General features: G+C 37.8%; 1 protein-coding gene across 2 annotated transcripts in view; it reads right to left on the bottom strand.

Annotated features, from left to right (window-relative positions):
• The window catches only part of slc24a3 (solute carrier family 24 member 3), a 93,667-nt gene extending 84,389 nt beyond the window's left edge, over positions 1-9,278 (bottom strand). For both annotated transcript variants that reach the window (XM_069174807.1, XM_069174808.1), the window contains exon 1: positions 8,964-9,278. In XM_069174807.1, the coding sequence (XP_069030908.1) occupies positions 8,964-9,144 (181 nt within the window). In that variant the 5' untranslated portion in view covers positions 9,145-9,278. The remainder of the gene's footprint in view (positions 1-8,963) is intronic.
• Positions 9,279-14,656: the final 5,378 nt, after the last annotated feature.

Genomic DNA, 14,656 nt, shown 5'->3' with positions numbered 1-14,656 from the left:
TACTAAATGAAGGCAAATGTGTAGTTACATCAAAGTCACTTAACAGCATTAGGGGATTTGTTTCTTGGAAAAAACCCATAAATATGTCATTTTGACTATCATAAATGAGATTTTAGGGGTTAAATCAAGTCGAGGTGAGGAACTTTCAATGTCCTCTTTGTATATATATATATATATATATATATATATATATATATATATATACAGTGGGTACGGAAAGTATTCAGACCTCTTTAAATGTTTCACTCTTTGTTTCATTGCAGCCATTTGCTAAAATCAAAAAAGTTAATTTTATTTCTCATTAATGTACACTCAGCACCCCATCTTGACAGAAAAAAGCAGAAATGTAGAAATTTGTGCAAATTTATTAAAAAAGAAAAACTGAAATATCACATGGTCATAAGTATTCAGACCCTTTGCTGTGACACTCATATTTAACTCACATGCTGTCCATTTCTTCTGATCCTCCTTGAGATGGTTCTACTCCTTCATTGGAGTCCAGCTGTGTTTAATTAAACTGATTGGACTTGATTAGGAAAGGCACACACCTGTCTATATAAGACCTTACAGCTCACAGTGCATGTCAGAGCAAATGAGAATCATGAGGTCGAAGGAACTGTCCAAGGAGCTCAGAGACAGAATTGTGGCAAGGCACAGATCTGGCCAAGGTTACAAAATAATTTCTGCAGCACTCAAGGTTCCTAAGAGCACAGTGGCCTCCATAATCCTTAAATGGAAGAAGTTTGGGACGACCAGAACTCTTCTTAGACCTGGCCGTCCAGCCAAACTGAGCAATCGTGGGAGAAGAGCGTTGGTGAGAGAGGTAAAGAAGAACCCAAAGATCACTGTGGCTGAGCTCCAGAGATGCAGTAGGGAGATGGGAGAAAGTTCCACAAAGTCAACTATCACTGCAGCCCTCCACCAGTCGGGGCTTTATGGCAGAGTGGCCCGACGGAAGCCTCTCCTCAGTGCAAGACATATGAAAGCCCGCATAGAGTTTGCCAAAAAACACATGAAGGACTCCCAGACTATGAGAAATAAGATTCGCTGGTCTGATGAGACCAAGATTGAACTTTTTGGCGTTAATTCTAAGTGTGGAGAAAACCAGGCACTGCTCATCACCTGCCCAATACAATCCCAACAGTGAAACATGGTGGTGGCAGCATCATGCTATGGGGGTGTTTTTCAGCTGCAGGGACAGGACGACTGGTTGCAATTGAAGGAAAGATGAATGCGGCCAAGTACAGAGATATCCTGGAAGAAAACCTCTTCCAGAGTGCTCTGAACCTCAGACTGGGCCGAAGGTTCACCTTCCAACAAGACAATGACCCTAAGCACACAGCTAAAATAACAAAGGAGTGGCTTCGGAACAACTCTGTGACCATTCTTGACTGGCCCAGCCAGAGCCCTGACCTAAACCCAATTGAGCATCTCTGGAGAGACCTGAAAATGGCTGTCCACCAACGTTCACCATCCAACCTGACGGAACTGGAGAGGATCTGCAAGGAAGAATGGCAGAGGATCCCCAAATCCAGGTGTGAAAAGCTTGTTGCATCATTCCCAAGAAGACTCATGGCTGTACTAGCTCAAAAGGGTGCTTCTACTCAATACTGAGCAAAGGGTCTGTCAAGATGGGGTGCTGAGTGTACATTAATGAGAAATAAAATTAACTTTTTTGATTTTAGCAAATGGCTGCAATGAAACAAAGAGTGAAACATTTAAAGGGGTCTGAATACTTTCCGTACCCACTGTATATATATATATATATATATATATATATATATATATATATATAGTCTTGTTTTTTGGACAGCAGCTGAGAATTAAAAAAAATGTATATATCATGGCCCTCTAAAGTTGACAAGGCTACTACCTGCTGTTAGAAAACTACAACCTATTTAAAGATTCAATCGATACAGTGCAACATTAATATTCCAGTGAAGATTATGTCTACCTGATGAATATAAATCCAATATTTCTTCGGTTTTAGATATATTTTGTTATCAAGCAAACTCTTGAGAAAATATCCTCTTTAGCTGCGAAATGCTTCACAACCTAAAGGCAGCGTTTCACATTTGGTGTTTAGCAGTAACTATACAGTTGGTTTATCAGGGGATTGTTCAAATAAATAATGATAAATTAGGTATATTATGTGCTACTCAAAAACAAAAGGGAACTGCAGAATAGAGTGGTAATTGACAGGGCTTGTTACTAAAAGTTACACATGGTCATTTGTCTTGGTCATGGTCATTGTTTATCGAAAAATTATGATTAGTGCAGCTTCAGCTTTGTTTTTTTTTTGTTATGGGAAGATACATGTACAAAATTACAATACAAAACATATTATTCGGTACTAGCATTAATAAATACTGAAAACTTAAATAACAGCCTGTTTACCGTTTAGATCCATGTCTATTGAGAGTCATGTGGAGTAAAATCTTTAAAATAATATATGTATGTCTTCGCATGCTTTGCCAATAAAGATCATTCTAGCAGATTACAAAATTGTAGCCATGATGGTAGCTAATGCTTCAGAAATATATATTGCTACAAAGAAGCTACAAATTCTAAAACACCACAGAGTACAACATAATATAATCCACACTTTGAGGATGGATTCCCAAGATTAGTGACACCAATTCCATATTTGGCCAAATGTGTAACACGGTAATGGCATAGAAGAATGGCCATAACGGAAATGTGTTACAGTAAAGTTAACCTATAAACTTCTGAATAGAAAATAGCATTACCTCAACAATTTCTCCTGTTAGACATTTATGTGAAATTTTGCTATAATTAGCATATTCATTCTAATGTTATGGACGCAGACGTGACAGGGATGGACAAATGGACGTTAGTTGACCACCAAATTGTAGTTATTGCATCAGTGAGTCCAAGTTAGATGGACGCAAGGTCACACTGACCTTTGCCTTTGATCCCCAAAATCAAATCAGTTCATCCTTAAATTCAAGTGAATTATTTTGCCAAATTTGAAGAAAGTCCCTCAGGCAATACTAGACTACAAAGACTGGAACGTGTCATTGGGCTTAAAGGAACCACACTAGGCTGGTTTAGATAATATCCATCAGAGTAAAATCTGTTTTGTTCTCACAAAACTTAGTCATGAAGGACCAAGCTCTCACTGGAGAAACGATAGCACCGTCATCCAGAAGGGAGGTGCATCTACTGTGGTCAACTGGGAAACTTCTTCACCACGTGTCTAGTAAAATAAGCTGGGGGGGCTGTGAATACTTATGTACATGCGATTTTTTGTTTTGTTTTTGATTTTTAATAGATTTGCAAAAATTTCAAAAAAAAAAAAATCACGTTGTCATTATGGGGTATTGTGTGTAGAATTTTGAGGGAAAAAAATGAATTTAATCCATTTTGGAATAAGGCTGTAATATAGCAAAATGTGGAAAAAGTGAAGCGCTGTGAATGCTTTCCGGATGCACTGTAGATGAGCTCCACCCAAACCAGCTGAATAAGCTTCTTTTTGTGAACAATACCAAAGTAATACTTTTTACACACATTTCGGATCACAACAGCAGATTTATCTAAGAAAATCCAGTGTTTCCCTTCGATTGGGACCCTCTGCCCCTCCTGAAAGAAACACATCAAGGTCATAACCTTGTACATGGCTGGACTATGTGTGAAACTGGAGGGCTAAAGGCTTAGCTTTTAGCTAAGTGTTTAACTTAGCTTTTAGCCCAGCCAGCGTTTCCTGCTGTTTTTGTTCTCTCAGCTGCCGCCATCTTCCTCTAGGGATAGTTGCCCAAACTGATACCAGTGATGTCACGGTTTCCGCTGGAATCTGTGTGGTAAAATGCAAACTGCATGTTGTGCCAAATCTTAGGGAGGTCACTGCCACTTTAGGTGAATTACTGAACAGTAATTCACCTTTACAGTCCAAAACAAGCAACAGTAAAAGCGACACAAAAAGTAACAAAGACCTTTTCAGGGAGCATCAATCTGATGCATCCATTTGTGCTGCCATCTTGAAAAGCAATTTAAAAAATAATCAGACAACGGAATCTGGATTGGTAACCTCAGTCTGATATCCGATGAGTGAAATATATCTCTATTGGAGCGGATATGGATCAGATAGGTCTGAACTCTAGTTGTTTCACTACTTAAGTGTTTCACACTTTCACCATCCAATAATACAAAATAAAAAAACAGCAAAATACTTCTAAGCTCTTTTTTAGAAGAATGATGTAAATGTTACTTGGTAATATCATATTAGCTGAAGCAACTAACTCATTCCACATTTCCCATGCAATTAATAGCAAATTGTGTTGAATTTATTTTGGAAATATCCATGTAAAATCACAGCACCCATAAATAAATCATCAGCCAAACCTAATAACAGACAGTAGAGCCAGAGTATGTATCCCACTTTGGAAACTAAAACGGAAAGTGACCACATAAAAAGTTGAAAAAGTCTGTTCTAACTGTAATGAATGTATGTAATGCATACTTTACATTACTGCAATTTGAATGTTCAACTTAACTTTTTCTCCTAAATAAGTTTGACTTGACTATGTTTCTGTTATCCCAGATCCTGATTTCCTTCTCGTTTCATTTGACTTATAAAAAAAGAAGCTTTTTTTTGCTGCTGCACCATTAGACGCTGCCTTCAATAAAATGCCTAAAAGCTAAATGTATTATTAGCTTCAACATTTTAAGAAAAGCCTTGCACTACATGGGCAACATCCCTACTTCTATTCACTTCCTCTCAGCTCACCTTTTCTTTCCTTCCTTCCCCTAACCCTCTTCATCTCACTTTCTCGCTCATGCATTCCTTCATCTTCCTGCCATCACTGCATCAGCTGTCCTCACTTGTCACCCCCCCCATCCTCCCACTGACAAACACTCCTCCTCTCTCCCTCTTCCCTTCCACACTTGTCTCTTTTCCTTTTTGTCTAATTCAGCTCTGAGTCCTGAGGCTTCGTCTGCGCAAAGTGCTCTGTCTGTCTTCCTCCATTCTCCCCATCCCTCCCTTGCTAGCATGCAAAGAGAAGGGGACTTATCAACAAGATCTTTAAATTATGTAATGAGATCATCTGTAGACTAATGCTGTATATCAGATATGCCAAGTAGCCATTAGTGGCTTCTCAATAGCATGACCATTTGTCTGGTCAGTACACATGTCTTTTAGTTTGTCACAGATGGATGATGGAGGGACTCTGGCTTAAAGTGGAGCTCAATTATATTAAAAACCTGGAGATAATAGCAGCAGAATCATGTGTTCAATAGTATGGGTAATCCTGCTTCCTATAGTACTTTTGTCCTGCATTTGTTTATCTTGTGACTTCTGGAGGTGAGATGCAGATGGACTCACGAATGGATGGATGGATGGATGGATAGATGAGGCAAGAGGTCAGACATAAGGACAGATGGAGGACATAGGGAGATGAGGAGAGGTGCATGCACATCCACGTGCCAGTTCACTTGGAATACATGAGTTTTTGCATGTGAAACACCAAGGGCTATATCACTGACATGAGAGGGGGTTCTGTTCTCCCATGTGCAAGTCCATGCCATCAATTAGCACCCAACTAAGAACACATAACTCTATCAGGGGAGGCTGTCATGGAGAGCTTAGTCTAACGCATGTTCATCCAAGTGCTGAAAGGAGGAGTTAACGACAAGGTCTAGGTGGTAGAGGTGGGCAGCCATTATTGCAAATCAGACAGTGGCCCTCGTGCAAGTCATATGAGCATATCTACTCTAAGTCTGGCTTATTTTAACCTGGGAGATTTGGGGAAACGTGGAATCTTGCAGAACTGCATAAATCAGGTAACTAGCATGAATTCCCTGCAGCTTTCCAAAACAAACTGACATTTGCTTGAATAATTTTAAACTTTGGTTTTCAAGTCTTACTGCAAGTAAACACAGAAAAAAAAACTCCTGCCATTTTGCAAATAACCTTAGTTAGGCTTTTATAGACATAGGCTGCTGGGGGACCGTCTATGATGCACTGAGCTTCTTCTCTCTATGTCACTCATGAATTTATATGGCACCATTACATCTCATTAACTTCATGCTTGCTCTTTCCCATAGTTTTGCTTATTGTTTGTTTTCTCTCTATGCAGTTCCCCTTTGCTTGCATAGTTTTGTGCTTTCTTTTATGGATATCCCTGGCCCTGGAGATGTATGTCTCTGGTCTGCAATTACCGGCCCCACCAACAGTTCATTGTCCTGGATTGCTATGCTGTTCTTTTTGCTCTTTGCTCTCCCCTCATCCCAATCACCACCTGCCTCTTAGTCTGGTCCCGTATGAGGTTTCTTCCCGTTAAAAGAGAGCTTTTCCTTCCCACTGTTTTTTTCTTTCTGTATAAGGGGAGTCTTAGATGCTCATGTGGGAATTATTTAATTGTTGGGTTCCTTTGTATAATGTTGTAAAATTCTGTTGTAAGGACTATACCATATTAAATGCCCTGAAGTAACTTGTGTTGTGATTTGGTCCTAAAAAAATAAAATTGTATTGAATTGAATTGAAATTGCTAGAAAACTGTCAGCTGAACAAATCAATGGCATACATATCTGCACACAATGGAAATACACAAGGTTGAAATATAGAATTATTCTTTAAGTGACAGGTGTAAGCAATTGAAGAGGATTTGTAGAATTCATTGATTTTCTTCTCAAACTTTATAATTTTATTTAGGAAAATTCATGAGTGATTCAACTCTCCAACACAGACTTTCTTTAGACGGGAAAAAAGTCTTGCTAATTTTAATGTTATTTTTTTTTTTGTGCCTTTATCAAATAGCATCATTAGAGATACAAACAGGAAATTAGGGGGTAAGAGGAGGTTATGACATGCAACAAAGATCCAGACTGTCAAACAGAATTGCACTGTGAACATTCTATAAAATGCAATTTAACCATTAGTGTACTAATTGCATTACAGTGGCTTAATCTGAATCAATTAGGGAAACCAAAAACATAATCAATTAATATAATTCAATCAATTTATATATATATATATATATATATATATATATACCCAAATTGATTCAGATTAAGCCACTGTAATGCAATCAGTACACTAATGGTTAAATTGCATATTAAAGAATGTTCACAGTTCAACTCCTGATAGTCTGGATCTTTGTTGCATGTCATAACCTTCTTTTACCCCCTAATTTCCTGTTTGTATCTCTACTGATGCTATTCAATGAAGGCAAAACTAAAATTAGCAAAACTGTTTTCCCGTCTAAAGAAAGTTTATATGTCGGAGAGTTGAATCACTCGTGAATTTTCCTGAATAAAATTGTAAAGTTTGAGGAGAAAATCTATGAATTCTACAAATCCTCTTCAATTGCTTTTACAACATTATACAATTATATATATAGAAAAAACAAACTTGAAGTTTTTAGGCAGTGTCAATTATGCCGATAATCAAATCAAAAAGAGGATTAGGAACTTGAAATATTGTAAACTGCATATCTCTGGCCTTTAGATTGTTGATTAGGGTTAGGACTAGATGAGGGTTGAAACAAGACATCTTAAGATAACAACTTGGGCTTTTACGAGGAGGAAGGATTTGCAATTTGTGAAAAATGCCTCGTTTTGCTTGGACCTACAGCTGAAAACAGAGAGAAGGAGCCTTTTTAGCCCCATAAATGACAAAAATAATTCATCTTTACTCTAAATTGTTCATTATTCTTGAATCAACTGAATCAATCATCCAACAGATAATTTCAGTACAGCATTTTTCATTCATTTCATGGTAGATCTTTGGATGTGGATGCTTATTCCTCTGTTGCTTCAAAACGCAGGTTGAGCTATAATGACCACATTTCATACCTGCGTACGTCGAAAATCCCCCAGAAATTAAATGTCTTGCACCTGTGAACCCAGACTTGGGAAATTTCACATATTTTTAAGAGGCAGAAAATTTGCCACTGATGATAATTTCTATTTGAGACATATGGAATTCTGCTAATGTCTTTGTGATCATTTCACATTGTTGTCTTCTTGACTTGTATATCCTGAAGAAATCACTAGGCTTACTGATAGTATTCAGTCACATCAACAAGGCTGCTCACTCCACCATCAACAAAATCTAGGCTACTTGGCATAAGATACAAAAACATTGGCTAACCCCAGAGCTGGTAATCAAAAATCTGAATTTTCCCACTATTTAAAAGGTAAAACTGAGCCTCATTAAGCCAGCCACAATCCATGAGCATCCTTCTTGGCTCTGATAGGCTTTTCAAGAGTACTCTTTCATTCATGTTTAACATACTTGTCAAGGAGTCAGTGTCATCTGCGTTCACACAATAAACAGACGTATATGACATTACCACCTCAGCTAATCAGCTGTGCTGCGTCTGCTGCTGCAATAGTAGAAAAAGTAGATTTCTGGTAAGTAATTCAGGCAACAGAGCAACACAGTCATGGCTACCATTTCCAGGGGATTATTAGTTACAGATGTTGCGCTTCAAGAAGGCATGTTGTTGTTTTGGTCTTCACAGTGATTGCAAATGTGAGCTGATACAGTAAAGCTGTGCCTTAAAAAAAAAAAATCAATCTGATATATCTACACTAATCCTGATAAGATCTACAGTAGCAGGTCAGTTTTACACATACAGTGGTCTTCTGAGATATAGACTTATTTAATCAGCCAAACACTTTCTCTGCTTAGGCGAATATCTTAAATTCCATATTTCCTTTTTTAATTTATAATGGTAACATGCCATATCACCTACAAAATCATTTTTGTCACCCATCACTGTAGAACCGTTTAAGCTTATTTTGCTGCAATAGGCAACAAAATGCACAAGGAACAAGCAGAAAAATCGGAAATGTACCTATGTTAGTAGGCTATGATTCTCTGCCTCCAAACACCCTGTTGTTCCCTCTTGCCACAAATTCTGTATAAATGCTTTATTATTTTTCTTAAACAGACATAATTCACGGTGGAAGACAAAGAGGTATAAACTGCCCCTCACCTGCTTTCTGTGCCACCGACTGCAACCCCACGATGAGCCCCAGCAGTACCCCCACAAAGCACATCTGGACGGCGAACAACTCCTTTCGCTTTCTCCGCCTGGTTTTGCTCCTCCACCGGAGCAGCATCACTCCTCCTTCGTTGGCTGTCTCCGGCATCCCTTCAACCACCACGCGGGCCATGTCGCTCTTCTGCGGGCGAGCGTTCCAGCGGAACACCCGGTGGTGGTGCAAAGGAACGAATAATTCAGGTGGCAGACGGAGATCTGTACTGAATGGACACTGAAGGTACTCGTTGGAAATATATATATCACTGGCTCGTCTATGGTTTCGTAAAGTCACATCACTGAGTACAATGCATGGAAAGAAAACGTCCGGGGTCTAGTTTCAAAATAAAACATCCAGTGATCATTATTATGAATTTCATTAGCCTACTGCAACATTTTGGATAGCTGGGTAAAATTTGCCTGGCAAGCAAACAAAGGATTCTGGGATTAAACATTAATTATCTTCAATAATTTTCCCAAATGATAGCCAGTAAGAAAATAGTAGGCTATAATAGTGGTGGATGATGGTGGTGTGGACATTTATAATCTGCAATGAAATCTAAGTAAAACAAAAATTATAATTTACCCAAAATGTAGGTCTTCGCAGGGAGCAAGAGTGTGTAACAAACTAGTAGGCCCATAAAAACTAGCCTACACATTAAATCAGAATGAAATAAAAGGCATCATAATTATAATAAAGAAAAATATTGACGTTATTATGAAGTGGATATTGAGCCTCAATTGTATTAAAGGGAGGAAAAGATAGCCTATATTTAAAGAAGACAATATTGTTATCGTGTTGCTACTATCATCAATTTTTTACCAAATATATATAAAAAAAAAATAAACACTGGTCTCCGCATTTATTTTTGAAAATATGATTTCCGGTTGCTAGGTAACTCTAGGACACTTGATGAAGTTAGAAGTGGTTGATCTAAAGTGCCTCTCCACCGTTTTTCCTCCTCCGTGGTTGGAGACAGACCTGCTGGTCAAACGACCCGGGACAGAAGTGGTAGTTTCTCTATTGATGTAGAAGCGCTGTAGCTCGGTGGCTTGTTAACGTCAGGCTCGGATGTAGGCGATTGTTTCTTCGGGAATAGAGATGTTACAAGGAGAGATATGAGGAAGGGGCGTGTGCGAGTGTGTCTCAGAGCGAGAGAGCTGGACAGAGTGAGCAATATTGATCGAGCGTGTTTTTACTTTCTTGTCAGTGGAGAACATTGAATAGATTTAACAGAACATTGAATAGATTTAACAGAACAGAAGTGAACTTGATTGACAGATAGAAGACTATCTATCTTTAGAAAGTTCACAACATATGTATAGCATGTGTTATACCACTACAAAACAGAGAGGCTGTTATAGTTAAAAACAATCAGGCTATTAAAATGTTTTTGAATACAGAAAACAACCAAGTACACAAAAAACAGACATGGCATGGTTGACAATAGGTATGCATTAATATTCATACATATACGTATCTATGCATTTTAGTATATTAACACTACTGTCAGATAACTTCAGTGCACAAAAAGAAAACATACATTATATCTATTCAATACAATTAGGACAACAGTTAAAAGGAGTATCAGGTGATCAAATATAACAGTTTGGTATTGAGTAAATATACATTAAATAAAACCCTTTACAGTTATCCATTTAATATTAGAAAATAATAAGTAGAAAACAGGAAGGAATTAACATCTTAACCAATTTTCAAGTTGATATGACAAACAAACTCCTAAATTTGTTAATGGTACTACAAATAATTTAATTCCAAGTTTTATTGATAATTAGGGAATAACTTTACATTAATCAATGCATTGATTTGAGTTTATTCAACGCAGTTAATGAAATGAAATTATTTTTGTTTCTTAGGAATGATAAACTTAAGCAATTATCTTAGAATGAATGTGCAGCTAAAAATCCTGAAACAGAAGTACATCTTTCAATGCCACAGGTATCTCATGTTCTGACAGAGCTGTATTTGCCAGCTGACTGAAGGAATGCCCACCAGAGCTGTTGCTCGTGAATTTGATATTCATTTCACTACCAGAAGCCGTCTCAAATTTGGCAGTATATTCAACCGGCCTCACAGCTGCAAGCCATGTGTAACCATGTCAGCCTAGGACCACCAAATATGGCAGCTTCACCTGCAAAGATTGTCTGAGACCAGCCACCCAGACAGCTGATGCAACAGTTGGTTTGCACAACCCGTTTCTGTACAAACTGTTAGAAACCGATGAGAACATTGAAAACGGAGTGGGCCATAATGGCAGTGGGGTCATGGTAAAAGCAGGCCTAAGCTACGGACAGCAAGCACGGGTGCAGTTTCTTTCATGTCATTTTGAACGCGCAGAGATATCGTGACAACACCCTGAGGCCCGTCATCATGCCATTCATCTGACGCCATCACCTCATGTTGCAGCATGATAATTCAAGGTGCCATTGATGCAAGGATTCTTTACAGAATTTGTGAAAGCTAAAAAAAAAATCCCAGTTCTTGTATGGTCTGCATACTCACCTGACATGTCAGCCATTGAGCATGTTTGGGACACTCTGGATAGGCATATAAAACAGCACGTTCCAATTCCTGCCAATGTCTTGGCACTTGGCACACCCATTGATGAAGGGGAGTGGAGCAGCATTCCAATTCAATTCAATTCAATTCAATTCAATTCAATTCAATTCAATTCAATTCAATTCAATTTTATTTATATAGCGCCAAATCACAACACAAGTTATTTCATTGCATTTAACACATTAAAGTTCTTACAGCAAGACTTTACAATGTTATACAAAGAAACCCAACAATTCAACAATTCCCACATAAGCTAGGAGGGAAAAGCTCATCTTTTAAGGGAGAAAAACCTCCAACAGAGGGAAGGGAAAAACTCCCTTTTAACTGGAAGAAACCTCTGACAGAACCAGGCTCAGAGGTGGGCGGAGCATCTGCCTGTACTGGTTGGGGTGAGGGGAGAGCAGAGAGGGAAAAGGACAGCATATAAATCCACAGGCCACAATCAACAACTTGATTAACTCGATCCAATGTGTCACACTGCATGAGGATAATGGTGGTGGCCACACCAGATACTGACTAGCTGTGCCTGGTGTGTAATTGTGCCTTGTACTGCAATTTTTTTTTAAAGATAAAACTGCACATTTATGGCCTTTTATTGTGGCAAGTGACAAGTATTGCACACCCATGCAATACCCGTGCTCTTCAATCACAAACTAAAAGCCCCATGCTGGCAAACAGTCTCAACATGACAACCTAATTATTTTGGGGCTGTTTTTGGCCTACAATTGATTTTATTCATTATTTATTTTATTTTTCTGCATTTTAATCAATATTTCTGTGTGAGCTCCTGGACATTTAAATTTCCCCGTTGGGATGAATTAAATATTTATCTCTCTATCTATATAGATACAGCCTTGAGAGAAACACGCCTCGACACACTTCAAACCTAACTAGCAGATTTATGCAGGAGACAGAATGAAATTGCAGCTCAAATTTCCCATGCCCTGTTAATAATGAAATAATTTAAAGAACAGTTTCCAGGTGAAAACAATAGAATGCAATAAAAAAAAACTGCCTAATTACATTAAGGTGAATTCAGTCTAAAGTCCCTCTATTTGGAATTACATTAACAGAATTTTTTGTGTTTTATTTAAGTTGACTATGTGTTTCACATACCTGTAGTCTGCATTCTGGGTCACAGATACAAATACATTAGCTGTATGGGATATTGCATAAATAAATTGACGTTTAGATTATGATATGATATTATGATATCCAGTTTATGGAAGGTCAATGGCCTATAAAATGGAGGTTTCTTGCTGGTGTTTTCCTCCTGGTAAAGGGGACTTTTTCTATCACTCATGCGGGAACTTTTTAATTGTTGGGTTCCTCGCTGTAATGTTGTGGTAAAGACTTTTCTGTGTTTAGCTTCTTTCCCAGTTAAACAAAAAGAAGGCTTTTTTTTTTTTTTTAAATGTGTCCCTTGGTAAAAAAATATATATAGTGCCGTTATGAGAAGGAAATTCTATTGTAATAATACATTCTGAAGAAATCTTTTTCATTCAAAGGGACAGTCATTATGAGCATTACCATTAAATACAATGAGATGTTTTTATTTTATTATTATTATTTTATTTTTTTCAAAGAAAAGAGCACAGTCCATAGTAAGGCATTTGAGTTTGCCAGTTGAAATTAATCTTACATAATCATTGTGAAGAACATCACGAATACACTAAAGCTTAATGTGTAAAGTGAAATCACTCCAGTTCCTCCTCCATTTCTTTCCCTCCTGTTGAGGTGTGATGATGTCATTGCACCATGGACTGAAACTGGAGAACCATAATGCCATGTGAGAGCTTGATGGCGATGTGGCATTAGAGAATGAGCTCCCAGATTACACCCACAGTCCCTTGGTCTATGCTTATACCCCCCCCCCCCCCCACACACACACACACACAAACACAAACAAACACACACATATGAACACACACTTCCTTCATGACGGATTGGGTATAATCCTCATCCTGAGCAATAATGTTTGACATCCGTGATTCGAGACAATGACATATAAAGTGAGCTGGATTAGGGGGCAGTGAGGGATTTCTACCCTTCATCCTCTGATCTGCAGAGTTAGATATTGTTTTTTTATTTCTACTTTTTTTCAAAAAAGTATTTGACCACCTATCTCTTGGTTCTTTTAATACATCAACAACATAACAATAACATGTTATATTTTGCTGCCAATGGCAGGGTGTTCCAAGTCCTATATTGTGCTTGGTCCTTGGAAGAATTTCTTAGATATTCCATTTTGTGTGCTAATGACTGAGTGTCACACTCAATGGCTTTGAATGGCTGGAGATATTATTAAACCAGTGGAGTAGGTGAAGAGGCTTTTGAACTATGTAATTTCATGTGTAATTTAATTGCAATTCATTTGTAATTAACTTCATTTGTAGAGTTGCCTTTTATATTATACGGCTGAGATTTGTTACTGCATCATGATGCAAGCCAACTGCCTGATTAACATCCAATTCAATAGACAAGAGTCAGCAGTATTTTTATATAATTAATTGAATCAGAAGTTTGCATTCAAAAAAATCTTGTCTCAATTATTTACGTAAGTAGGATGAAATACATAGGACATCCACCAAACCTGTTTGTGGGGTTGATGATAAGTTTATTCATTTGTGCTCTTGCACACTTAAGCCACAAAAATACTCACTATGCAATACACTCTGTCAGCTGCAGTGCACTTAGACCTAGTTTGAGTTAGTGGAACCGTAAGCTTAATATCAGCCCTAAAGTGACACCAAAATTGCACTTCACTGTATCTTTACAGACACACCCCTTGTCTGAAAATCTACATAGACTTTAACAGCAGCATTCAGATGATGATTTAGAGATGTTTTCTGAGGTCACAGTTCATAGAATGTTTGAATATTCTTTTATAAAATATTCCCACAATATTACATGATGAAAAAAGATGAGCATTATCAATGCATCAGTAAGATTTTTTTTTCAGAATGTTATTACCGCCAGAGATCAGTTTTCATAAAATATTCCTGTAATATTATATATTAAAGATAGAACATAGCTGCAACATTCTGAAGATGTTTAATGGATGATG

Source organism: Embiotoca jacksoni, unplaced genomic scaffold, assembly GCF_022577435.1.
Source record: "Embiotoca jacksoni isolate LCO1_2020_lvr unplaced genomic scaffold, fEmbJac1.0.p SCAF_61, whole genome shotgun sequence".
NCBI lineage: Eukaryota > Metazoa > Chordata > Actinopteri > Embiotocidae > Embiotoca > Embiotoca jacksoni.
This window is presented reverse-complemented; position numbering and strand designations above follow the sequence as displayed.